The sequence below is a fragment of the Tursiops truncatus genome, chromosome 8, assembly GCF_011762595.2.
Source record: "Tursiops truncatus isolate mTurTru1 chromosome 8, mTurTru1.mat.Y, whole genome shotgun sequence".
Taxonomy (NCBI): domain Eukaryota; kingdom Metazoa; phylum Chordata; class Mammalia; order Artiodactyla; family Delphinidae; genus Tursiops; species Tursiops truncatus.
The window spans coordinates 52,797,602-52,825,046 of record NC_047041.1 but is presented as its reverse complement, the minus strand read 5'-3'; the positions used below and the strand labels follow the sequence as shown (position 1 = coordinate 52,825,046).

At 48.5% G+C, this 27,445-nt stretch overlaps 1 protein-coding gene across 1 annotated transcript in view; it reads right to left on the bottom strand.

Annotated features, from left to right (window-relative positions):
- The window catches only part of TENM4 (teneurin transmembrane protein 4), a 739,181-nt gene that overhangs the window by 56,257 nt on the left and 655,479 nt on the right, over positions 1 to 27,445 (bottom strand). The window contains exons 21-25 of the mRNA XM_073808362.1: positions 22,299 to 22,418; positions 17,064 to 17,325; positions 14,046 to 14,313; positions 11,293 to 11,436; positions 8,385 to 8,634 (exon numbers count right to left, since the gene is read on the bottom strand). Of these exons, the coding sequence (XP_073664463.1) occupies positions 8,385 to 8,634; positions 11,293 to 11,436; positions 14,046 to 14,313; positions 17,064 to 17,325; positions 22,299 to 22,418 (1,044 nt within the window). The remainder of the gene's footprint in view (positions 1 to 8,384; positions 8,635 to 11,292; positions 11,437 to 14,045; positions 14,314 to 17,063; positions 17,326 to 22,298; positions 22,419 to 27,445) is intronic.

The following is a 27,445-nucleotide window of genomic DNA, read 5'->3' as shown; positions in this document are numbered from 1 at the left end:
TGTAATCTTCAGTGTCAGGTTCTCTGAAGGTCTTAGTCTGATTGCTCCTCATCACACCCAGCCCTTGCTTTGGGTGGTGTCTTGGGGGCTGGCCAGGCCTCCAGACTCAAGGCTTTCCTTCCTGTTTCCTCTCCCTGAATACGACGAAGATGCCATGCTCTCCTCCAGCTGTCCTGCCTCTCTAGTCCTGACCCGCCTGTCTCATGACCTCCTCAACAAAGGGCAGGTCTCTGCCTGCAGCCCGGGTCCTCCCCTAGCCATTCCTCCCCGATCTAACCCCAAACCCAACACGTCACCTCAATGCTTTCCCTTCCAGGACCTTCCAGGACCCTCCATGTCTTACAGGCTCATTCAGACTCCTCAGCCTGGCAGCACACAAGGCCCCTCGTGCCCGGCGGCTGCTCTGTCCTCCCAGCCTCTTTCCTGCCATTTCCTCACAGACCCCCTGTGCTCAGTCCCTCAAATGCGCCATCACGCCCCTTTGCCCCTGCTCTTCCTGTTCTGGGGAATACCCCGGGCCCCCCCCTTTCTTAGCCTGCTGGACTGCTACTCATTCTTCAGGTGTCAGCTCAGATGGTACCTCTGCTGGGAAACCTTCCCTGACTTCTCTTCCCTGAGATTCATATCTGTTCACATCTGGGTTACAGGACACTTAACATAATGCTGTGGCTATTTATTTTTGTGTCTGTCTCCCAAATACTTGGTGGGAAGAGACGGGGTTTTATTCTTTTCTGTATCTCCAATGTTCAGCTTGGTGCCTTCTAGCCCACAGCAGCCATTAAGTGGACGGACTCTCCATTTTTAGTTTATTTAAACAGCATTTTCAATCAAATTACTTAGCTTTTTTTTTTTTTTTTTACTTCTCCTTTGGGGGTGGTGGTAACAGGAGAGAGGTCCTGTTTATCTTGAAATGTCCCCTGTGACCAGCCCTATAATGCAACACAGATTTAATCTTCCCAGATGGCACTGATTCTGGCTAAATAAGATGCAGTGACCTTGGATCCTACTCTGCAACGCTGGGGCAGCCTTGATCTTTCTGCTTCCTGATGACGGCTGGAGGAGGGGGTGATTCCTTCATTTCTTCGCGTATCACACTCATGATAAATGGTTGCTATCCACCTTGGCAGAAAATAGGTCCTTGAGGGAGTCTGGTGGGGGGGCCCTGTCCACTTAGATTAGCCCCCGCCCGAGGTTTCAGCTGCTGTCTTTCTGCACTGCCCTGGGGAAGTACCACTTAGGTGACGTTTCTCAGGTCCGTGAATTCCAGAAGAGGGTGGCGTGGTCAGGATTGTCCTGTGGCCCCTCTTTTGTGCTCAAGGACAAATGTGCGGTTGGGGGGGTCAGTTAAGTGCAGGGGAGAAAGCACTAGCTTTGAACTGAGAGGATGTGGGTTCTCCCGTGGGCAAGTCACCTAAATCGTCCAAGCGGTAGGTCCCTCAGGGTCGAATGATGGCATCTCTGCTCTGCTTTGCTCACAGGATTGTCATTAGGAGTGAATGAAATTATCCAGCTCAACGGCCCTTTCCAGTTGGCAGAGAGCTCTTGGATAATCTTCAGCTCACTTCTTCCTCAGGCCACCCGCACCGGGAGCAGCGCCTGGACCCCTCCCAGGAGCAGCGCGACCAGAGCTGCCCGCTGCTGGTACGGAAGCACCTGCTACTACCTCCAGGTGCCAATTTGTCCCAGACACTGTGCTAGCATTTTATATGCACAACCTCATTTTCGTCACAGCTACCACAGAAGGCAGGTGCTTTTTATTTATTTATTAAAAAAAAAACTTTTAGAAATGAGATGAGAGAGGTGAAGTGACTTGAGCAATGCCAGAAACTGCTAAGCGGCATGATGGATTTCCATCTCTGATGTGCTGGACATTGAAGTCTGTGTTCTTTCTACTTCCCCACACTGCTTCTCAGGGCCTAGAAAGCTCCGCTGCCTTTCTCTCCAGGGCACCTGCTCATCTCTTGGGGTTTAGCTCCAGCAACACCTCATCTGGAATACCTACCATTCCTGGATTCCTGGGACCCTGCTTTTCCCTCTTTCTTTTGTTGTGGTCCCACGAGACCCTCAGCAGATTATACTTTTAGTACTTCTGGCACCTTAAGACCCTTTTCTGCTTAGCTGTCTGCCTCTTCAAGGACATCTTGGCCTCCTCAAGGGCAGGGCCTGGCTTCAAGTCCCCGGTGCTTAGCACCGGGCTGGTGCAGAGCTAGCGTTCCAGAAAGGCCTGCTGAATTTATGAATCAGCGAGTGAAGGATGGTCCACCTGTCTGGGATTAGAGACAGGAAACATCCACCGCTAAGGGTCTTAGGGTGATGGTTCTGAATATGGCTACACATCAGGTTCACCTGGAAAGCTTTTTAAAAAAAGCCTCAAGCATCACATCCGAAGGGCCTGGGCATCTGTCCCTTTAACATCAATCACTCCAGCGATTCTGAGGCACAGCTGGATTTGGAAACCACGGCTTTAGGAGCAGTGTTTTTCAAGCTTTAATGTAGCCACGAATCATGCTAAAATGAAGACTGCAGTTCAGCAGTTCTGGGTGTGGCCTGAGAGCCTGCATTTCTAACAAGTTCTCAGAGGATGCCGACGCTGCTTATCTGTACTTGGAGGAGCAGGGCATTACTTAGAATACTCTGCAAGCCATAAATGCATGAGACGGGAGATGGCCTAACTCTGAGACCCACGCCTGGTTCTGTGGACAGGGACCGCATCTGATCCGATTCTGATCCCCGGTATCCTGAGGAGGGCTGCGTATAGAATACGGTCGTTCTTTTCTACTTCCTTAAACATAAGCCTGGTATCTCTGGAAGCTACGAAAACCTTAGAGGCTATAAGGTAGCAATCCTGAAGTTACTGAGCTACAGTGAAGCCTCACTCTGCCCTCTTTCTGGACAATGTAGGGAATTTCCTAGTAGGAGCTGTGAGCCCAGAAGTCTCTTGGGACGAAAGGCAATCTATTCCCTGCTTGAGAGTGAGCATTCTCCCTCTGTCTCAGGATAAGATCCGCTTGTGCAAAGCAGCGTCCTTTGCCCACATCATGTAGCAGCCCTGGCAGAACTTGATTCACTGGTTCTCGGAACAAGTGGGAAGAGTTTGAGCACTGGAACCACACAGACATGGTTTTCAAATACCAGCTCCACAACCCACTTGGTAGGTGACCTTGGGCAAATTACTTCATTACTCTGAGCCTCAGTTTTTTCATCTCAGCAATGGGGATAATCACATCTATTTCAAAGGGCTACTTCAGGACAAAATTCTATAAAGAATGCAAATCTTTGAGCACAGTGCCTGCTCTATTAAAAAATAAAAATGCCCAATTAAGGGCAGCTGGTCACCTTACGAAACCTCCAGAACATTTATGTTACTGCACAATGGAAAAGACAAGTATGTCATACTTAATACTGTCTGTCTAACCTATTTTCCTAGGCAATTAAGGTCTCTCTCAGAGTTAACATAATCTGTGTAGCTGGGTTTGATGGAGAACTGAGTTCAAATGTACTTCTGAACAACAGGCTTCAGACATTCCTCCGTGACGCTAGGGGAGAGATCTGGGAAGAGGTGAGGATCCTTGTTCCCTGAAGGGACGCAGGGAGGAAGATGCCCAAAGGACCAGGGTGGGGGTCTCTGTGCTGAGCATGTCCAGTATGGTAGGCTGAATTGAGGCTGTAAAGGTCAAAGAAAGAGACACACACCCACAGGCTAAGGGCACCAGCCTGGAGCCAAATGCTATCCCTGGAAGCAGCTGAACAGTAAATGCTAATGGACGAAGAGGACAAAATTGTAGAATTTCTTTAATCTACTTCTGGCATTTACTGATGGGAACACTAAGGCTCTGAGAGAGGAAGGGATTTACCAATACCCAGGTACCAGTTAAAATCAGAGCCGGAGCCCTGGTCTTCTCCCTCCCGATTGTCTTTAGAAAACTGGAAGGCAGAAAAAAATTCGGTTTTTCCCTTCCGCTTCGGTTCACTTTCTAAATAGGTTTTAGCATGTGAGAAAACAATGAATTGAGAGAGGGCAGGAATCCAGCCCTGAAATCATACCATGGATACCTCAAAAGACTGCTAAAAGTCAGAAACAAAAGGTACCAAAACCACAACTCTCTCAATTTACAGATGATGCAATTGGAAACCAGAAAAGCTAAGTGACCAGCCCAAGGCCGCATGAATACACAGCAAAGCTGGACAAGGGCCCTGGCTCCTAATTCTTCCCGGCTAGGTCCCCCTGTACCCCGGCTGTGTCCCAGGCAGTTACCACCACTGATTGGAGGTTTTAATGATAAATGCTAGGTTTTCATCCAAGATTTTCATACGAAATGTACTGTGTTTTCTATAAAACTGAACTTGAGGGCACATACCAATTCATAGTTCAGTATCATCCACACAGAGATCTTTGGAAATCTCTTTTCTATTTCAGTGTCAGGAAAAAATATTCCTCTGCTTAGAAGTGGGCATATTTTCCCACTTCTGATGATGTAAACCATGAAAACAATTTTGTTTCCCTGTTTAATCTGGCTTCCAGGAAGCTCAGAGTCTTATTTGATGTGTAATCACATATATGTGTTTCCTCCTTTTTTCTCTTATTCCCAAACTCTACTTAATTTACTTTAATACATGTGTCTTTGGTTGTAAGAGGACTGAATTCCTTTTTGGGGAAAAATGGAGACACAATCATCATCATATAATTGTTTTGATGATGATAATAATAGTAATAATAGGAATAATAATAAGAAATCATTAGTGCTCCTCTCTCCAAGGGACATGTTATTATCCTCAAATTAGAAACTAATGATCAGACAGATGAAATAAGTTTTTCAAGGTCACACAGTTGGGGAGCTTCCGTTTTCTCATCTGTAAATTGGGTGTATCATGAATACCTACTTCACAGGGTGGTTTGGGGGTGAACTGCTATAACCCATGTAAAACACTTAACCCTCTCTCTGCTACATATTAAATGCTCTCTACGTGTTATTATTAGTATCTTAAAAGACTATATATGATTGTTACATTAATACTATATCTAATTATATCTATATAGTTATTAATTACATTAATAACTATATAGACATGGACATAAACATTATTGTATTTCTGGGTCTGCCTGACTCTTTCTACCATCCTTATCCCAAGTAAGCACCACCCCATGTGCCACTCTGATCTGAGCCACACGTGAATAACTGAGAGTCACCTAGGTAGCAGTGCGAGCCACATCCCCATCTGCCATGGCTACTTTCAAGTCACCCAGCTGTGTGTGAGGCTTGGGGACTCTGAGGTGACCACTACTCAGGAGTCAGACGAGCGTCACAATGACAGGGGATGCTGACAGGCAGACATTCCTCCCGGCGTGCCTGACGAGGACCACTTCTGCTTGCCGCAGGGTCACTGTGAGCCTACGCGACACATCTACTCTGTGACAAAGTTCCTGTTTGGGGGTTGCTCCCTTTGGGTGGTCTGTATGGTCTGGAAATTCCCCCATTCTCTCCTTGCTGGCAGACCTTCTGGAGAGGTCCCCTAGCAACCCAGCCTCCAAAGCCAAGGCACCTGGAATGCCCACAGAAATACAAATCTGAAGCCTGTCTTCCAGGATCTTTGCCTGAATGAGACATTCTCAGGACTTCCCACTGTGACCCTCCAAGTCACTCAACACAGTCAGGATAACGTCATCATTCATTCTGAGGATAAGCAGACCGGGGTGTTCAAATTACTATGCCAAGGTTAAAATTTCCCCCTATTACTCAGTCTGTCATGTCCACAAACAACCAGATTAAGTGCTGCACTTTGGTAGAGATGAAAGGAGTTCAGGCTCTCCCAACCCACCCCCACCATTATTAATGACTTTCTCTCACTGTAGCTGATTCACCCCCAATCCGATCCAATCACACAGGATTCGTTTGCCATTGAGCGATCTCAGATTGACAGGTGCGGCTTACCATAGAGCATGCAACAAGGCAGGGGAGAGACAGGAAATTCTCCAGCGGTTGGCTTACCTATGTCTGAAATCTTTATTTCTGACAGAAGACAGGAGAGCGGGGAATAGAAGAAAGAATGAAGTGTTAGCAGCACGGTTAGAAGCACTATTAGCAGCCTGAAAACTTGACAGCAATGGTCCTGTACGATACTATAATAAATAAAGACTTAGCAGCTCCGACACTGATCTATTTCATATTGGCTATTACTTGTCAGTGAGCTCACTTATCAGCAGCTACGTATCACAGAAGAGGCATGGTTTCACCTACGTCAACACTGCTGACTTACGGGAAGAGGATGAGGTTGACCCAAGCTGCTTTCACCAGGGTAAGACAGAGGCTGGAAGAGTCGATCCCCTCCCCTGTACAGAGAAGCACTCCCAGAGATACACACACTCAAAGCTGCATCTCTGGGCTTCCCTGGTGGCGCAGTGCTTGAGAGTCTGCCTGCTGATGCAGGGGACACGGGTTCGTGCCCTGGTCCGGGAAGATCCCACATGCCGTGGAGCGGCTGGACCCGTGAGCCATGGCCGCTGAGCCTGCGCGTCCGGAGCCTGTGCTCCGCAGCAGGAGAGGCCACAGCAGTACGACAAAAAAAAAAAAAAAAAAAAAGCTGCATCTCTGTGTGCACACTGCCCAATGGAGAGCTGCGTAGCCCACCACAATTCTCCTCGGAATAGAATACAGAATTGGAGATACACTCTAATTAGAAGGGAGAGGGTGCCACAGAGAAACAGGCCTGGGAAAAAAGACTGGAAGAAAATATACCAAGATGATAGTATGTCGACAAATTTGTTTTTCTTTCCAAATTTAATTTACTCCTCCCTTCCTTACCCACTTACCGTCTTTCACAATCTCCCCACAGCTGTGGCAGGGAGACAGGGAAAATGGGGGTCGCTTATTTAAAAGATGTGAAAATGGAGGCCCAGAGAGGGTAAGTGGTCCAGTTCTAGTTTCTCTGCCAAGGTGGGCTGACGCCGTAGCCCACGGCTCTTTCCATCATGGCACGGGAAAGAGAGAGATACTATGAGCAGCTGACTAAAGCAAATACACTCAAGAGTTCCCTCTTCTCTGGCAGATGTCTACACTGGTCAAACTCATAAAAGAGAGAAGAAAAGGCAGCTAATATCCCATCAGCGGCTGCTTCCCATTCAGCCTGACACCTGATTTCCCGTGAGTCTACAGATTGTGAGCTTCTGATTTTCTCGTGGCCAAAGACCTTCTCCTTCCTTGGTGCCTGTGTGGGTCGGTGAGTACCAGCACCCTCATCTCGAGGGCCGTGACAGCTGTGGTCAGCCAGCGAGCCTTCCCCTCCTCTCTCGCGTGTGCTGCAAGGTGAGGCTCTCAGCGGGCACCTACCTCCCGGGAATAACTAAGCATGGCATTCAGCCACGGTGGTCCTCACCGGGCCATGTGACGATTCTCGGGCGAGGCAGACTGCGTGATGGCCTTCTGGGCTGGGCCTGCCAAGCTGGGCCTTGGGCAGATTCCTTAAATTCCCTGAGTCTCCTTTATCTTATTTGTCAGGGCGATAGTAATACATATCTTGCAGAACTGTTATACTAGGCAAATAGAAGAAGCCTCGCAAAAAGAGAGTTTCCTTTTCCCCTGGCTGCTTTCCAGCTCAAGGGCCCGTCCGCTCACATGGACCCCAGCCCAGGAAATGGGCAGATCCCAATCCCTAAACAGTTGTGAGGAACTTGGTACAATTTCTCCTGAAAGCGAGAGTCGGGCTCCCCCATCTCTAACCACAGCTTCTCTATAACCCTGAAACCCACCCTGTGACTGGTCTGGTTCTGAAAAGATCTGGTTTAAGGAGGCACAGAGACATCCAACATATGAGGCCCTTCCCCGAGCTGTGAGTGTGGCTGTGCTCCATCCCTCATGGTCAGAATGGGGACAAGCAGAGGCTGACAGCTGGCTCTGCTGCACCTCTGCGTCTTAGGAGCAGCCCGTGGGTCTCATCTCAGTGTGGGGCAGCTGCACGGAACTTCTCCTAACTCCGACGCGTGTTAAGTAACAGGGCCAGGCTTGCTAACACTGGCACCAGGGCCTAGTCCGTGACACCAACCCTTGTCCTTATAAAAAGACTCATGTGATGAATTCTGATCAGTTTGGTGCCAGGAAACAGAAGAAAGATTCAAGGGCTTCCAAGGGCTTCTCGGTTGCCGGCAGCCTTCTACAGCATCTGGATGCCAAGATATCTCCCTGTCCCAAGGGCAGTCTGTGTTCATTGCAGTGCCCCGTGCAAAGCAGCGCCTGCTTCCCCAGAGCCCCCAGCTCACAGTTTGGCCTCTGGGGCGTGACAGGTGAGGCTCTGTCCTGCCCCCTTCTCGGGCTGGTGGGTCACGCCAGGTGGACCCACAGGATTGCAAAGGGACATATTAGGAACTGTGAGGAAGGCCTCACCTTACATACCTCAACTCCAGGATGTTGGTGACGTTCCCGGAGGGGAAGATCCTTCGGATGTAGTTGAAATCTCCCACGTAAAGGCTCCCGTCGGAGCCGCACGTGAGGGCCACGGGGGCCAGGAGCTTGTTGCCGTCGGCAAGGCCGTTGCAGCTGGGGCAGGAGATGCTTCTCCGGCGCCCGTTGCCCATGATGCTCCCGATGACAGGAGGCTGCTGAGACACAAACTGGTTCTCCCCGTTCCCTTTGTGCAAGATGCCTGGGACAAGGACAGAAGAACAGAATCACTGATGGAGCAGGAGACGGCTCTCCCCTGTGGCCGGCCACAGGGTCGCCTTGCAAAAGCAAGGCATGCCAGGTCCCTGCCTACCATTTCCAGACTCATCTCCCAAGGCTGCCTCACTCCATAATGAAACCCAGGCCATCCTGGACAGGCCACACGGCTTTGCTGATTGAATTCCCAGGACAAGTGTGTAAGACAGGTGCCATTATGCTCCCTGTATTAACAGGGGAGACCTGACATCACACAGATGACAGCAGAAGCGCTTCTGAGTGCTTCCAAGCTCTGAATCATTCAGCCCCGCTGCCTCTCAAATGGACTGAACACACCTCACGTGCCTAGTCTACGTCTCCATCACGGCACAGAATTCTTTATTGCACTTATCTGTTTTCTCTCTTTAGAGTGAGACCATTTCATGTGCAGAGACAATGTCTTTTCCCTTCTGTATTCCCACGGCCTAGCACAGACCTGACACAGAGTAGATACCAGTAAATGTTCATAGAAATACACAAGTGAAACTTCCAGACTCTTCTCACTGAGGTGGAGTCAAGAGACGGGTTTCTATCTGATTTTGATACTAACGGGCTGATCCCAGATCTTGCATGGGTCTCTTCAGTGCTTTAACTGCCCTTGGGCCTCAGTCTCCCCACCAGCAAAATGAAGGGATTGACCTCAATGCCGTGCAAGCTGCATCCCATATCCATACTGTCTCTTCTCAGGCCCAGCTCATCCTTTAACTCCTGTACTGTTGCTACAGCCTCCTAACTGGACTCTCTGCCTCTGGCCTCACCCCTTCCATACTGAAGCTTTGAGTGAGTTGTGGTTTTTATGGTCACAAGAATCTTCTCCCAGGCTGTCATCTGTTAGCTTTGCCCATTATTGAACAGACGTCTTTCATTTTTACATAGTCTAATCAACCACTTTTCAATTCTAATGTTCGTGCTTTTTTTTAGGGTTTTAGGGAATCCTTCCCTGAGATCATAAATACATTCTCCTGTATTTTCTTCTATTAACTTTAAAGATCTTTCAAATTTAGCTCTCTAATCAAACTTTTAAATTTATTTTGTGTACAGTGTGAACTGAATTTTTTCCTCCACACATGGAGCCCGTTTCCCCCAATACCAATTTCTAAAACACCTATCCATCCTCCGTTGACGTGTGATGCTCCCTCTACCACATATCATGTATACATGGTGCGTGGCAGGAACTTGTACCCTATCCACCCTGTCCTCCTTCTGTAGTTACAGAACTGTGCTGTTTAGCTGGACGTGTGACTGTCTGGAACTGACTACGATCCCCAGCTCCCTCTGCAGCTACACTTGGCAGGTAACTGGTTAAAGGTGTGGAAGTGGTGTGGGCAGCTGCTGGGAGGTGTCGCTACAATGGAAGGGGCTTGCTCTCAGTCCGTTTCCTCCCTCCTGCTGGCTGGAAAGTAGATGTGAAGGCTGGAGCTGAAGCAGTCACCTTGGACCATGACCTTGGGGATGGAGGCCTGCAGAGGTCTAAACCAGCCCCGGATCACCTACCTCCAGACTTTCAGGTGAGTGAGAAACAAACTTTTACCTTGTTTGCAATTCTGTTATTTTAGCTTTTCTGACACTCATGGCCAAACGTAGTCCTAATTACTACTCACAGGTCAGTTTCTGGATGCCTTGTTCTATCCCATGGAATCTATTTCTCTGTTCCTGTGACAGCACCACACAGTTTTACGTGTTGCAGTTTTCCTAAGATATCTTAACATCTGGCAAGTGCCTCTTTTTTTTGTTCTTATTTTAAAGACTGCCTTATCTATTTACAAATCTTTATTTTATTATAAACTTTAGAATTAGTTTTTCAACTCCCACACCCCCCAACCATCAAAGCAGTGGCTTTGATAAGCATTCTTGCATTTACAGATTAGGCAGGAGAGATCTGACATCATTACCGTGTTTACCTGTCCCATCCTGGGACACAGTCAGAGAGGGCTATCTAAACTACAGATCCGACTGTGTCACTTGCATGCTTTAAACCTTTCAGAGGCTTGAGATCTGCCTCTGGACGGAGTTGAAAGTTCTAATCTTCTTACCTGGCACTCCAGCTGCTCAAGGCCCTGGCTCTGGCTTTTGCTCTTCCCTTCATTTCACCCTTTGCTCAAACCACAATGAACCTTCTCTCCAATTACTCTTCTTTCAAGCTTCAGTGCTTTGGCACATGCTGTGCTCTCTGCCTACAAAGTTCTCCCTCCTTGACATACAGGGCTAATCCTACAGACCCTTTGAGACTCAGCTCAGAAGTTCTCTCCCAAGAGACACCCTGCTGAACCAAGAAGCTGAGTCAGGTGTTCGTCTTCTACAGCCCCCAGAGTGTCCCCGGCTCCCCTCTGTGACGGCACTGTCCCTGGCACAGTGTGGAAACTGCCTGGGAAGTGTTTGTCTCACCCAGAGTGTAAACCCTTGAAGCCCTTCACTTCTGCATCCCTGCTGCCTAGCAGTGACAAGGTAGCCAAGGAATTACCCGTATTAACGCTTCTGACCGACTGATCACATATAAGACTCCGTAATTTGAAGTGTGTGTTTTTTTGCCTCGCAGGGAACAAAGCATATGAGAGAAAAGGGTCACACCGTGGCCTGGTTCCTGAAATGGTACTAATCCACTCACCACTTTGGATGTTGAGGGCATGATGTTTGTCCAGGCTCCATCCTCCCAGCTTGGAAGCATCGATTTCATAGCCCTGTAGCACTGTTGTTCTTTTTTCCCACAGGATCAGATCTGGGCAGGATTCATACTCATAACCCACAGAAACTGTAGAAGACAAAAGGCACAAAACGCACCGGTGAGCAAAGCCTCTTCTTTGGCTTTCGATCTGCATGCAAGGCCCCTGCTTGTCTTTGGTAGGAAAGGAAGAAGGATCAAATTCCTAAGTGGCAGCCAGACCTATGGGCAATACTAACACTGGGAGGCTGGGCCTGAGCATCCTTTTTGGAGAGCAATCGTACATCATCAGGAAACATTAAACGAATGTTCTAAATACTTTATGAAGGACCCAGTTGAAGGACCCAGGTGAATCGATTCCAGGGAAATAATCTTTAGTATGGAAAATACTTTAGGCACTAAAGCCTTCACTGCAGCATTATTTATAATAGTGGAAAGTTGGAGGTAATCTAAAGGTCCAAAGGGGGTGAGAGGTTGAGCAAACCAAGTGTATCCACCTGAGGAATATTATGCAGCCACTGGAAATTACGGTTATGAAGATCACAGGGTGACATGGAAATGTGCTTACGGGGTAATGCTGAGTTGAAAGGACTGGTTATATACGGTATTAAATCTCTGTTAAAAAAAACTATACATGAAAAAAGAAAATAAAGTTTAATGTTAACAGGTAGTTGTATTTTTTTATAGAAATATGTTTGACTTTATTTCTATTTTTTGGTCCACTTACCACATTTTATTAATGAACATGATAATACTTTAATAAAGAAAAAAATTAAAAATCATTTATAATGAATACATGGAAAAGGAGCTCAGTTAGGGAACTTTGAAAACTAGAAGTTGCTCAAAACTTGAAAATCCCTGGTTTTGCTTTTGTTTCATAAATCCAGGCCTCCTGGGGCACTGGGAGGCAGGCTAACCATGGCAGGCTCCCTGAGGCTGGGTTTGTGAAAATCCCAGTAACTGCCCTACGGAAAGGAACTGGCAGAGACAGGAATGCCGTTTCTTCCAAGTATCTTTCTGTGTAGATGCTATTTTCCACTGGGCAATGCTCTATCACATGATCAAGACAGGAATTAACAATTGGGCAGCCCCTTAAAGTTTCCTTTAGGTGCCCTGAGAGATTGCTGGCCCGCTATGGCAGGAGCGAATGCATTGGAAGATGTCCCTGTGACCTCTTCCCTATGACCTTGAGTCCCTTAAGCAGACACTCTGCCTCCTACTGGTCCCCTGTCATCTCAGGAAAGCAAACCTCAGCCCTTGACGTCTCTGTGCAGAGAGACCTTAACTGGCTGGTGGGCACTTAAATGTGCTCATTTCATCTAAAGAGGTAGTAAGACTTCATGGAGTTTGAAGAGACCATAGAAGTAGTTTGGTTTACAGAAGGGATCGTAAACAGTGACGGATGGCATCTTTGCTCCCAGTGTACCCTGTGGGGTAGGGCAGGATGCAAACCTACAGGGGAGATCGTGGGTAAATCCAGCTCAGCTCCTTCCTTGTGTGGCCTTGGGAAGTCACCTCACCTCTCTGGTCCTCAGCTTCCTCATGCAGAATATGAGGACAATTTCTGACTCACAGGGTGGTTGTAAAGATTAACCGAGATACCACTGTACAGGGAGCACATCACCCAGAGCAGATGCTCAACAGACACTCCCTTATTGCCTGCCTGCCTGCCTCCCTCCCTCCCTCTTTCTCTCTTCATTACTTCTCATCTGCTTCCTCACTCTGCCCTTGCCAAGTCTAGAAAGGGAATGAAACTGGAGTGAGCTTCAAGTTGAGAGGGATTTCCTGGGCTGTTACTCTAAGTGCTTGGAGGACTAGCCCTGCAGGGGTCAGGACTGCTAACAATCCGGCTCTGAACCCTTCGTGGAGCCTTGCTCTCAGCCGGAAGCTGAGATGAGCACAGCCAGCCCTGGAAGCCCAAGGTCCGAGTGGGGCTGGGACTCCAGGTGAGGCTGTTGTCACCTTCTGCTTCATGTTAGAGAAAAACAGCAATAACATCAACAAAGGGACTCTCTGATTGGAAAGGAGGTAAAGAGGCCAAAAGGCCTTTCTGATGAGGGAAGAATCTTAGCTCCTGCACCTCAGTAAGACTGAAGAAACCCAGAAGCTCCAGACTCCCTTTTTTTTTTTTTTGCGGTACACTGGCCTCTCACTGTTGTGGCCTCTCCCGTTGCGGAGCACAGGCTCCGGATGCACAGGCTCAGCGGCCATGGCTCATGGGCGCAGCCGCTTCGCGGCACGTGGGATCTTCCTGGACCGGGGCACAAACCCGTGTCCCCTGCATCGGCCGGCGGACTCTCAATGACTGCGCCACCAGGGAAGCCCCAGACTCCCATATTTTTAATGGGTAAGTTCAGGCCCAACGGCTGGGGGTGGGGGCAGGGTTGGGGCAATGTCCACATGGCTCTATCTCTGTGGCACCAGCCTCTTTCAGCCCATCACATAACACCACAGTGCTCTTCAAGGGCCTTTTTGGTTTTGTAACCCTCTTTTTTAACTGTCAAGTTTTCCACATGCAGGTCTTTGAGTACTTTCTTTTAGGTCATGGATGGTCACTGAAAGGTCCAACTAGACCTTAGGTATTTCTGAGAAGAGAAAGGGAGGAAGAAAAAACAAGGGAGGTGGAAAAGGAGCCCCGTGCCCCCAAATCTTACTGTCTCTCTGAGGACGGCACTGAGGCCTGCGGCTGGGAGGCTTACCGAAGGCTTCCGAGAGCCCAAACACCTTCTGGTTGTAGACGTCTGTCTTGTCCCAGATGAAGTAATAGGACAAGTCTGGGGCTGCAGCGAACCACTTCCTGAAGAGGCGGCCCTCAACCGCCACCATGAGGTGGACCTTCATGAGGTTGAAGGGGATGGTGCTGTGGGTCAGGCTGATCCTCAGGACAGATTTGTAGCCGGGGGTACGGCTGCTCAGGTAGCTCAGCCTCATCTTGCAGCCAGAGATGGCGATTTCCTCCTGCAAAGCCTAGAGAGACAGATCACAGCAGGTGACGGTCACAGAATCACTGGTGGAGGGAAGGTGGCCACAGTCCCACATACTCTGGGTGTTCAAGAGGCAGAGAAGGATGCAGAGAAGGAGGAGGAGAGAAAGGGAGAGGAGGAAACAGAGTGTGAAGGGTAGGGCAGGAAAGGAAGAGAAGGGAGGGATGGGTGTGGGAGGAAAAGGAGAGTCAGAAGGCCTGCTTTCCGGGGCAGCTCTTACTCGGGACATCCCTGCTCCATAAGCCTCAGCTTCCTCCTTTCAGCAGGGATGGCGATGCTCATCTCGTTGCATTAATGAGAGGATAACACGTGTAAAGTATTTATCATACTGTCAGCTTTCATTCACTAGCTGTGTCATCCCAGAAAACTCATGGAACCTCTGAATCTCTGTTTCCTCACTGGATTAGTCTGATGACTGGGTAAGGTCACATACATAAAGTGCCCAGCACATAACGGACACTCAGTAAATGTTACTAATGATGACGGTGCTGCTGGTGCTGGAAGCAGGGGGCCCTGGGAAGTTCCCTCCGACCGATGTGTACAGGTGGCTCAGCGAGAAGGCCTGCTTCTCTCTCAAAACTTTCCTAAAGGAAGATCTGTTACAAGTGGCTTTCCTCTTCAGGAAGGTACACAGAGGCTAGAGATGTGGACCGAACCATTATGCAGGGTTGGGAACACAGACTGCCAAGGACCTGCAGCTAAGGCCCGCAGCTCATCAGTAGAAAGAGGACAGATGGGCTGCGCGGAGTCTGCATGCTCCAAGGCTGTGCCAGAGGGGCAGAGTGGTGGGAAAGGCAGTGCTTTATCTACTGGTGCAATGGGCTCAGCTCCAAGATGGGAAGCTGAAATTAATGCCAAGATGCCTGGGCACATGGCAAAAGTGGAGAACTTTTATTGGCTTGATGCTCTGGGCTCTGTTTCAAGAAGGGGACGTTAAATCAATTGAGGCTAACGTATCCATTAAAAGGACAATGATTATTTTACCCTCGTGGTCACAGGGGAACTGGGCCTTCACAAAGAAAGCCTCTTCCTTTCAGTCTGTGTCACAGATGGGTGTGAACTCCCACCCCAACCCATTCTCCTGAACACACGACATTTTTCGGGATTGGGCCTACACCAAAGCAATCTTCCTAAATTTCAGCTCACAAGTTCTAGGCAAAGCCGGGCTTGAGTGCCATCAGATGCTGTCATAAGTATTTACTCTCCTTAACATACCCTTCAAAATGTACATCTCCCTGTACTTGCAAAGGGTAGCCAATGACAGGACTGGGAAAACCCAACAGTTTGTTTTCACGTATTTCATGAACCTGATAAGAAGCAAGGTTTGTGACCCAGCTGGGCTCGTAGACACCCAGCCCGGGGAGCACTGTAAAGAGAGGGGGACCTTTCACCTCATTTGTTTCGAAGTTCCTGCTCCTGGGGAGACGTCTCGCTGGAGCTAAACCAGTGCTGAGTAACAAACCTCCCCTCCCCAGCAAGCTCCGTCTCCGCTGACAACCATTCCGTAAGAAAGGTCAGCCTGGGAGTGGAGACAGGAGACAATCGCTGAATGTCTGCAAAGGAGTGAGGTTTCAACCTGTGGCTGCAATGAGAATTCCGAAATGGTTGTGTTTCCTTCTTGAGGGCCGGCGTCTGAAGCCACTGAACAGGGTGCAGCGCAGAGATGTTCCCGCTTAGCCCAGCAAGAAATACACACACAAACGTGTCTAAACACCCCGCTCCGCCAGCACCGGAGATCATTTATCAGCCTGCACGTCGCCAGAGCTCTCATGAGGACGGCGGGACAGCTGGGGCTTCTCCCCCAGTTTCTGCACTGCCATCCCTCCTCCTCCCCAGGCTTCGTTTCTGCCATTAGAAATTGGACCGGGATGGCAGAAGAAATTCAGGTCCACACAGCTTTGTTAGGCAAAGAATCCATCTTGGTTTCTATCAGATGAAAATGCATTTTTCCAAATTACTTCCTTTTAATGATAATGAAGTAAAGCACTTGCATGTATCGATTTGAGCCAAAGCGCTCATTAATTGGCATGAAGGCAGTGTGTGTAAAATAATCTAATAGTAATAATGTTTAAAATTCACCGAGCACTTAGTAGGTGCCAGATATCGTGCCAGGTATCTCATACACATTTCCTCATTTAATCTTTAGTACGATGCAAACATTTGGGACCCTCTGCCTCACTCCTCTTGGTGGAAACTACCATTGCTATTTTTCTTTTTTTTTTTGCAGTACGCGGGCCTCTCATTGTTGTGGCCTCTCCCGTTGCGGAGCCCAAGCTCTGGACGCGCAGGCTCAGCGGTCATGGCTCACGGGCCCAGCCGCTCCGTGGCATGTGGGATCTTCCCAGATCGGGCCACGGACCCGTGTCCCCTGCATCGGCAGGCGGACTCTCAACCACTGCGCCAGCAGGGAAGCCCCTATCATCGCTATTTTTAACAGAAATAAGGAGGGGCGGGGGAGACACTGGAGGTTGGGGAAAGGAGACGTGGAAGTGAACTGGGTGGCGGAGTGGAGAGGGGGTGGGAATTTATTATATGCTGGAGGGTGCCAGGCACTTCACAGGGCTCACGTGTATTAAGTGTGTAAGGGGGTGGCCATCATAGCCTCACAGCACGCCGGCTGGGGTCTGGATGGTGGACTGATGGGCTGTCTCTTTCCCCTGTCTCTGAGATCCTCCTCTACCTCCCGAATGAAATAAAGGCATGGAGAAATGCAGTTAAGAAAGCTGGGTATACCTGAATTTCCGGAACGATGGGGCCTTTCTCGGCACAGGAGCTGGCGAAGGACGTCAGTGGGGAAGGAGACAGGACAGGGTTGGGGCGGGCAAAGTTGCTCAGGTCACAGCTGGGAATCTCATTCTCCTCCTGCCGCAAGATGATGGTTTCCATGACAAAGAAGCGATCCCAAGGCAGCCAGAGGGTGTGCTCCTGTGTGATGAAGGGGGCCCGCTCGAACCGCAGGATGATGGAGATGCCGCCATTTGTGACCAAGTCAAAGCTGTTTGGGAGGGGAGGGTGAGAAGGAGAGGAGAGGGAGGAGGGAGGGGCAGAGAAAGGAGAAAAATTACACCGAAGGATCTGAGCACTTGTTGAGGGAGACTCTAAAACCTGAAAGACTAAAAAGAAAAAAACAACCTGAAAGACTTGACCGCGGTCACAAACAGTGACAGAGGTTCCAGAAAGCATTATGTCTTTGAAAGTGATTCACCGTAGAGAACCTGCCAAAACCAAATAACAACCTGCTTTGGGGAGCCATTTGCTAGGACACAGGACCGCTGATGAGCCTCTGCTCGGGTGCCCCTGGTACTTAGGGCGTCTTAGAGCTGAAGCCCAGTGAAAATTCATCAGAATAAAGCAGAACAAACCCTGCCCTGGTGTTAGAGCTGTAAGCCTAGTCCTGGCTCTGCCGTGGGCTACTGTGTGACCTTGGGTAAGTCCTTTAGCCCGTCTGATTCTCAAGTTTCTCATCTGTAAAAGGCAAAGGTTCAAATAAATTATTCTGAAGTCATTAAGATTCTATGACTCTACAGCAATTGTATCTCTGATTATGATACTCAACCAGGCCTTTGGAGTTACAAAATAGCAAGGTAGTTTAGAGACGGGCATAATTAGAATCACCGTAACTTAGAAGTGAAAGAGGAACCAGAAGACTGAGTCCCAACCTCCCAGTTGAGATGAGATCTCCGTGGCTGTGTCCCTGAGAGCTGGTCACCCAGCCTTTGTTCAGTGCCCTTTGGGGATGGCCAGAAACTTGCTGGCAGCTCTGTTTTTGGTTCTGGCATCTTAACTCCCATCACCTGCAGACAAACCTGGCCGGGCACTTGCCCATCCAAGCCTTAGCATGGACCTTTTTTTTTTTTTTGAAAATCCAAGGAAACTGAGTTCCCGCTTGTACACTCCATGTTTCTGACCCTGAGCGTCTGATCTGAGGGTTCAGCAGCTAGGTGGTCAGAGGCCAGATGAGCTCACATTATAGAAGATGGGAAAGGAGGCCCAGGTGTAAGCCCAGCTATGTCACTAGTCCTGCAGGCTGGGTCTGCTTTGCCAACTAGAGTGCGTGGTTGCTACTTAAGACCCCATGTTCGATGTGCAGCAAGATTAATTCAGACCAGAGTTTTGTGTCCTTCCCCCACCCCATCAAAACAGAAGTTTAAAATCAAGTAACAGTTGAACCACTAGGTCATCTGACCTAGTCCCCTCTCTGAATCTGATGCTTTAGTTCCTTCTACAGAACCACTATCAAGGGGCTATTTGGGTCCTGTCTGCACATTTCCAGCGACGAGGAGCTTGCTATGTCCGCAGGGAGACTGTCCCATCTTTGGTTATTTCTGTTAGTAGACTTTTTTAGGGGGGTGGGAATTGAGCCTGGGTCCCTCTCTTAATAGCTCCTTAGCCACTGGGACATGTTCTACCTGCTAGGGTGACTTCAAACTAGTCTTCCTCTGCCTTTGACAGTCCTTTAGGACTTGAAAACAGTGATCCTGTCCACCTGTCACCTCCTGGTGATGTCTCTTTGGACAAAGTCCTTTAGCTATTACTTTTAGGATGCATTCTCAAGGCCTGTCCTCATCTTGCTTTTTTGGATGGAGGGCTTCTGCTAACTCCTCACCCACTCAGAATTCCAGTCCCCTCCCCTCCAGAATCCCACTGCACCATGTGCACTTCTCCTAACAGCCCACATCACACTGCACTGGAATCATACATTCACTCACAGGCCTGGGGACACTGATTCCTCTCAGCCTTTCCAGAACTTAGCCCCGTGCTTGATGGTTATAGTTTATAGAATGAACTCATGAGTGGCGTTGTCAGTTTCTTCTGAATTGACTGTATACTAAACATCCTAAGTTATTTCTTCCTTTGGCTATTACCGTAAGTCAGCCTCGGGGTAGATGACGCCCTCAGATCTGGGTCCCCAAGCTCCAAAGCCTGACTCATCTGTCCTTTGCAGATGCTTTTCATCTGTTTTGCCTGCTCTTCACTCGGCCCCTTCTAGGCCCACGTAACCTTTGAGTAGAGGAAGTTGGCTACCATCGTTCTTCAATACATAATAATAGAGAAACACCAGGGAAGGTGTTTATTTTCAACTAAGAGTTCAGGTTTTGGCTTTCCAGAAGAATACCCAGGGCTTGGGGAAAATACCCAGGGAACAGAACCGAACAGCATCTGTACTTCGACAGAACACTTAACTGTCAAACAGAAGTTTGGCCTGACTTACAAGCTCCCTTCGTGACAGGATGAGCGCTGACAGGATGAGCGCGGGGAGGGAGTGAAGACAAACATGAAAAGACATATTCTCAAGGCCGTGAGCCAGGTGGGGGCAGCTGGCCTAGCCAACAGCGGGGTGTGATTGGCTCTTGCCAAGAGCCAGGCCTGCCCATCTGGAGGGAAACCTTGCTGTGGACATGGGCGTGACACTGACCTCAAAGGGAAGGCCTGCTTCTCAGATGAAGCCCCAACAGTGAGGGCCAGTCCGAGCACTGCCACTTAGTCCACAGGTGAGTTCCGTCACCTGTCTGAGCCTCAGTCTCCTCATGTGAGATGAAGGTGACAATCATCATCACTTGGCAGGTTATTAATAAGACAGATGAGATAATGGCTGAGGAAAGCACTGGGCTCCATTCCCTGGGCTTCGTGCTCTGTATAATCCCATCTTCCAGTTCAACGAACCTGAACTGCTTCTCCTGTCTGCTATTTTTTTTTTCTTTCAGTATGTGGGCCTCTCACCGTTGTGGCCTCTCCCGTTGCGGAGCGCGGGCTCCGGACGTGCAGGCTCAGCGGCCATGGCTCATGGGCCCAGCCTCTCCGCGGCATGTGGGATCTTCCTGGACCGGGGCACGAACCCGTGTCCCCTGCATCGGCAGGCGGACTCTCAACCACTGCGCCACCAGGGAGGCCCCTCCATCTTTTTAATGATCTCTTTGGCTAACTTCCCTGCCACTGTTTTCTGTCTGTGAGCTCTTGTTAAGACTTGAGGTCTGGTATTTCAGCATGGGGCCGGGGTGGGAGATCTGGACAAAGGCAAGTGTCATGGTGCCTGCCGGGAAAGTGAGGAATACAAAGATGAATCAGACCTGGTCCCTGGACCTGCATACACTGTTATCTCCAGGCGATATCTCTAGCCTTACAGTTTCTCCTCGGTTATGAGAAATAAGAAAGAAGGTGAGCCAGGGACAAGGGGGAGGGAAATGGGCAAGATGCTACCCATTCACATATAACAAACAGGGCTCTTCAGACACTTATTAGAGAATAAGTCATGACTCTCCCATACATTATGCAATGTCTAAGATGGGAAGAAAACGTAAGCCCCCTGATGCATTGGTAAGAACTGTCCTGAAACGCAAGCTTTAGGCTGTAGCAGCTCTGGCTGCTCGGGTGTAATTAAGCTGGCCGGTGCAGGAAACATGGCTGATACTTACCGCCCCGGATGCCCATCCTCTCATGAGGTAGTAGAGAGTGCAAGGGCAGCACAACAGGACGAATCAAAGCCTGGAGGTGCTAACTGGGCATTCCCCAAGGGCCACCAAGTTTACCGGACTCTGGTGTGTTTTATGGACTCACCCTAACCGAGCACAGTGGGCAGAGGACGGACTACTCGCCATCTCACATGAATGATGGGCAAATTTTATGGCAAAAAAAAAAGAGCGGTCCCCATGGCTCCTTTTTGATGACTGTTTCACAGCAGGTAATAATGTAGTCAGGATACTTGTTGCCTATGACGCTCACATCTCCTATTTCCACAAAGCAGGCACCATGAGGAAGGAGACTTCTCCCTGCTGTAGCACAAGTCTGCACTGAGGTGCTTCTGGGGATCAGTGGCCTGGCCTGGACAGATGATCCCTGGGGACTGGCCACCAGCCTCTTCCATTCATAGGGAGGGGGAGGAGGGAAGAGAGGGCTCCCCATGCCCAGCTTGCCAGCCCCGTCTAAGAGGCACATATGTCTACAAACAGATGAGCCCCTACTTCATTATCACCTCGGCCAGGACATGTTCACATCTGAGATTGGATTAAAGAGGTGCTGAAATCAATCAGGCTGGAGCACAATTTCCAACACAGAGTGAAAATCAACCTTATGGGCCCACACTTAGCCAGATGGACACCACCACCTGATTTTATTAAAAATAGAGGGCTTGTCACCACTGACAGCCTAAATATTCCACTTTCCTCCTTCCTCTCCTCTTCTCTCCAAAACAGTCTCATGGCTTGCACTGTAATCATCACCTTTTTAAGTTGTAACTTTAATATATTGCTAATATTTATTGTATACTTACTATGTGCTAGACCCTGGAGATACAGCAATGAATCAGAGTGGGGCAGGGAACTAAGATTTATTAAACACCTACTATGTGCACGGTGCTTCTCCACTCATCATAGAATCAAATCCTTACCACCACCATGTAAGATAAATAGTATTAGGACCATTTAACAGATGAAGAAGCTGAGGCCAAGAGAGGTAAGGAGATTTGTCTAAGAACACATGGCCAACAAATGGGGGAGCTACAGTGATTAAAGAAACCTGACTTCATTCAGGCTGATGAACTGAAGGTTCTCACAGGGATCTGAAGGTCAGAGTTCTGTGATCGCTCAGTGGCTTCCATAGACCTGGGTGGTTGCAGATGGAAACCACACAGCAGGAATGCTGAGACTTCTGGAGCTTTCTGGCCTACGGAGAATGGTCCACTCGACAGTATTTTATATCATAAGCCATGCAACAGAACAATATGTATAAGGTACCGCATGCTTACTCTGAGAAACAAGTAAGAAGACGCTGCTTAATTTAGAGCCAAGGGGACTTAGGCCAGAGTCAGCTACAAGGTCACACAGCTAGTGCATTGCAGGGCTGGGCACGTGGATTCAGGTCCTCTGACTCCAAGTCCTATCCTTTTCGCACGTTGTCATTCCAGCAGCAGCTATGTGGCAAGACCACGAGAGCAGAGCCTTCACCAACCCTGGTCCCCAAAAGGCCTCTTACCTGCCATCTTGCCTGCTGATCGTGTATCCAAAGAGAGGGTTATTGACGAAACTGATGTTCACACCAACCAGCGGGGTCCCATCTGATGTCATTACTTGACCACGAATGACACATGCATGCCTGGGGTTAGAAAAGAGAGAAAAACATGACCTACTTTTCACGTTAGAACCCTGGCTGGCAGGTCAGAAGACTGAGGCAGGTCACTCAGACATATCTAGGCACCCAGGGGCTCACGGTATCCACTCAAGATGAGCACTACCTTTTTTTTAATTGCCTCAATCTAAGTCATCAAAGCATCCTCTAAAGAATTATTACTGAAAAAGGTTTTCAGATATCTCACTGAGAGGGTTATTTTCTATGGATACCGTACTATGCTGTAAGGAGAAAAAGCTGATGGGGTGGGGTGGTGCTTTACAGTGTAGTTATGCATGTGAATTTGGAGTCACGTGACTTGGGTTCAAAACCTAGCTCTGTCACAGCTCTTCTTTTTAAAAAATGTTTATTTATTTATTTATTAGTCATCCATTGAATACACATCAGTGTATACATGTCAATCCCAATCTCCCAATTCATCCCACCACCACCTCCACCCCCCACCACCACCTTCCCGCCTTGGTGTCCATACGTTTGTTCTCTACATCTGTGTCTCTATTTCCATCTTGCAAACCGGTTCATCTGTACCATTTTTCTAGGTTCCACATATATGCGTTAATATACGATATTTGTTTTTCTCTTTCTGACTTACTTCACTCTACATAACAGTCTCTAGATGCATCCATGTCTCTACAAATGACCCACTTTCGTTCCTTTTTATGACTGAGTAATATTCCATTGTATATATGTACCACACCTTCTTTATCCATTTGTCTGTCGATGGGCATGTAGGTTGCTTCCATGACCTGGCTACTGTAAATAGTGGAGTCACGTGACTTGGGTTCAAACCCTAGCTCTGTCACAGCTCTTTGAGTCTCTGTTTTTTCATCCTCGTGCACAGGAAGCTCCATAAATGGCAGTGATCTTTATTGTCACTAAGGGTCTCACTGGAAGCAGGCATTCACGAAAGTGAACAGGATAGAGGGCACTTCCTCTCACCTGGCATTGGAGACAGGAGAAGGGCAGATGCTGGTGTCCCCCTGGAGTGGTTTCTAGAACTCGGCACCTCTCCCAACATCCCCCCTCCTATTCTCCCTCTATATGCCAGGCAACAAGCCATCTGCTTTTCCCAAACTTGCCAGTCAAATATTGTTCAAAGCCTCTGTGTCTGTGCAATGTTCTTTCATCTGCCTCAGATATTATTCCTGTACCCCTCTCCCAACATTCTCATCCTTGAAGACCCAACTTGAAATGACGCCTCTTCCCTGAAGCCTTTCTTGACGCCCCTAATTAGAACTAGTCACTGTCTCTTCCAAAACCTGGCACAAACCCCTTGATACCCTACCACACTGTACACGTTCCTCCACTCCACTAGATCACCAGCTCTTTGAGGCCAGGGTCAAGGTCTATTTCCTTTTTTCTCTCTAGAGTGCCCGGGAATGCCTAACAAGTACGAGGTGATAGTTTAAAAAAGCAAAAACAGTAGGTTGGGTAAATACGTGGGACAATTAGAGATCATCTAGAATGATGTTTTTTCAAATATTTCAGAAACAGAATCTTTTTAGCAGATGATATTTTATAAGGATCCCCAAGTGGGAAGCCAATAAAAACAAGATCTGCTCCAGATGAAGTAGGGGTGGGACCCGCTTTCCCCTTGGGGTGGTTCTGAAAGCAACTCTGTAGAGTCTTAGTTTCTGGAGAAGCCAGAGGAAAGCCAGCTGGAAAATCACTGAGTTAGTGGAAGAAGACGAAACTGGGTCCACAGACGTCATGTTATTTGCTCCAAGCCACACAGGGAGGCAGGGGCAGAGCCAGGCCTTGAGTCCAGGCCTCACACTCGGGGTCCAACTCTAGACCAGTCTGTACACCACTGGCAATGGGTGGAAGTGAAGATGCTCACTGGTGTCAATGTCCTGAGGGATCAGGGCGCTGGGGAGACAGCCCTCGTGGACAAGACAAATCTGAGGCAAAGACGCAAAGGCTCTGTTGTCCACAGTTCGGAAGGCTTTTTTCTGGCCTGGGGAAGAGCTAGTGATGAGGCCTGTGGGCATTCATAAAAAAACATCTCAAACTCAGCCTCTGCTCTATTAGGTACCTACATCTCTACCCTTTCTACAGAGGAAAGTGATAAGCTTTTCTCTGTTTGATGAGAAAAGCAATTAACACCAGGCTTGTAAGCAGCTGGGCTCCCCAGTGTCAGTTTGTCCTTTCTGAAGGCAAGAACAACTACCCACAATGCACCGAGCTCCTCACCCCACCTCCCCTCACCACACACAATCTGGTTAATGTTAATTCAGTCAGTGGTTTTCTTCCGAGGCCCTTGGTCTAAATGCAATTACACGGCAAACAAGTTAAGCGGGTGAGGCTCAGCAAAGACTCTCCATCCTGCTCTGAAGGTCTCCCGATATATTTACGTGAAATTATCTCTCCGCTAATGGGAAAGATTTATTCGGTCAATTGTATTCAGCCGGTACTGAGAGATGCTTTCTCTAATGGAGGAAAATTGAATTTCTTATTGCTGGAACTCTGTCCTTCCAGAGGATTACTAACAGATCTCATATCCTGGTGCTGGCTACTCTCCAGCCTCCTCCTGACATATGTGCCTTCAGATTCTGCCTGGACGCTAACCAGCCCTCTGGGGATGGTTTCCTTTGGGGGGCTGCCCTGGCTGCTGCCCCTCCTCCACATGTGGGCCAGCCTCCTCTGATTAATATCTCTTTGGGGATTTCCTGATAGTTGGGAAACATTAAATCAGCACCATTTGGCCATCACGTCGCCTCCACTTCAGCAACCCGGAGCAGATGTAATTTTAGCCCGGGCTCCTGTGGATTGCTTTGGATCCTGGAGAAGATTAAGTTGACTCCCGGTACCCCTGTGGGCCACAGAGGCCTCCTGCCAAAACAGGCATTTGGCTCAGGAATTAAGTCCTGGAGAAAAACACTTCCATCCTCCTTCTATTTGACCATGACTTTCAGTTGTCAAGAAAACCCAGTTCAACGTAAAGCCTTCCCTGGAACAAAGAAGGTGGGGAAGTCTGCTCTAGGAGACTTCCAGGAGGCCCTTCCAGGAGGCCCTGGAAATGTGTCTCCTGCCACGTGTTTTTGTCCAGGGAGGTCTGAAGAGATGTGGCTGCTGGGTTTCCAAACATTTTCTTTCTTCATCCAGTTATTCAATGGAAACCACCAGTGGTGCCCTGGTGAATATTTAACAATTGGCTTGCAAAGAAAAGTGGCTTTAATTTGTGGCATGTGCCTATTTCTGTGGTGTAAAGACTTCCACCACAGCCGATTTCACACTACTGATGAGATATCACTGCACCCAGAGTTGGGAAGAGATGGCTGGTAGGACACCAGTATATAACAGTATTTCCACCACAGAGAAACAAGAGACCTAAATAAACTCTAGAGTAAAGATGATGGTAAAACACAGATAAATAACTAGAAAGTGATGAGTTTTGATTATTACCTTTGTTTTTAATCTAATTTGTTTAACTGTGATTTTATATAATTTAATTTTTAATAATAGTTGTGCTTAAGAACTAGCTTGCAGAACTCCTGACCATTTAATAAGCAGTCCCTGTGAGCTGGCATGAGCCAGCTTCTGTCCACCACTGAAACACTGACCCTCACACTAAGGGTCAGTGCATCTAAGAAATAGGTGCTGCTTTGACTGTGAAATTCTGTAATGGAAGACTGCCTTGGTGAGAAATCACTAATGCAGGGTGCAAATCACTGTCACCAACTTGGCTTCCCAGCTGGTTCATATGAGCCTCTTATCACCAGTCCTATATTTGACGTGTTTTGCTTTTCCTCAGTCACTGTCTTGGCATATGGGGTTATTTTCTACTCATCCTTAGGGTCCCATCTAAGCTGTCATCACTTCAGTGAGGCTGTTTCCAACTCTTCCTGGCACAACTAATCACCCCTCTGCTCCGCTAGGTTGCTCTAAACCTTCCAAGTATCTCTCCATGATGTGACTGTCATACAGTGACACCATTCACATTTACACAGCTATCTTATGTGCTTCCATCTCCAAGGGCTAGGTAAGCGTGAGATATTCTCCCCAAGTGTTTATTAGGTGAGAAATGATCAAGGAACTGAAATTCAGAGAGAACAGACTTGCTCAAGGTCCTACAGCAAAGAACTCAATGGGTTGAACTGATACTCAAAGCTAGGACTCCTTACTTCCAGGTCCTTCCTCTTACTACTGTGTTATTCACCTGCACTCACTAAAGTTCACTTAATTTAGAAAGCGGGGCACCTACTCGAAGGCAAGCACTGTGTTAGGCCGCTGAGGCTATAGAAATACACGGATTACAGTCCCCGGCTGCTGCCTAGAGCTCACCAAAGCAAACGTGAAGTGCCTGAGTGTAGTTGTCTCTGACACCAGTGAGTCAACACATGGGTTTGGCATATGTCAGGCAGCTGGGCTACAAAACAAGCAATTAGGCTGGGTGAACTCTGCCAGGAAGGAGTACTCATGCCAGGCCAAGGGGGCGAGGCGTCAAACATGCTGGCATTGGCCCAACCACATACTCAGGGCCCGACTGAGGTGCCCTGGCTGACGCCAGTGACAGGGGAGATCTGCCTGACTGCTTCCTGGGGACACCTGCCAGGTTTGGGATCAAGGGAGGAAAGTGTTGGAGAGACAAAACCACCGTGAAACAGAACCAAGCAAAGAAGAAACTCACCTCAGCCGCCCGTCAGGGAGAAGTGGAGGGGTGTGGTGAAAGAGCCCTGGGCAGGGGGTCCGTTCCCAGTTCTGACTCTGGTAACTAACTGTATGACCTTGGGGCATCATCTGACCTCTCTGGATTTCCATTCTCTCCCCTGTCCATGCAGGCTGAAGATTTTCTCAAACAGATGTAAAGTGGAACGTATGATGGTTTTTAACTTGGTGCCCCTCAATCCAGCTCAAGCAGCCCTACTACATGTGGCTTCAGAATCCTAATGGAGCTCATACAATGCTGATACTTATTTCTGAGTTGTTCCCTTTACATGGAACCTTCCACCCGTCCTCTTCACCTGAAAACCACCTGCTTAGCCTCAGGACCC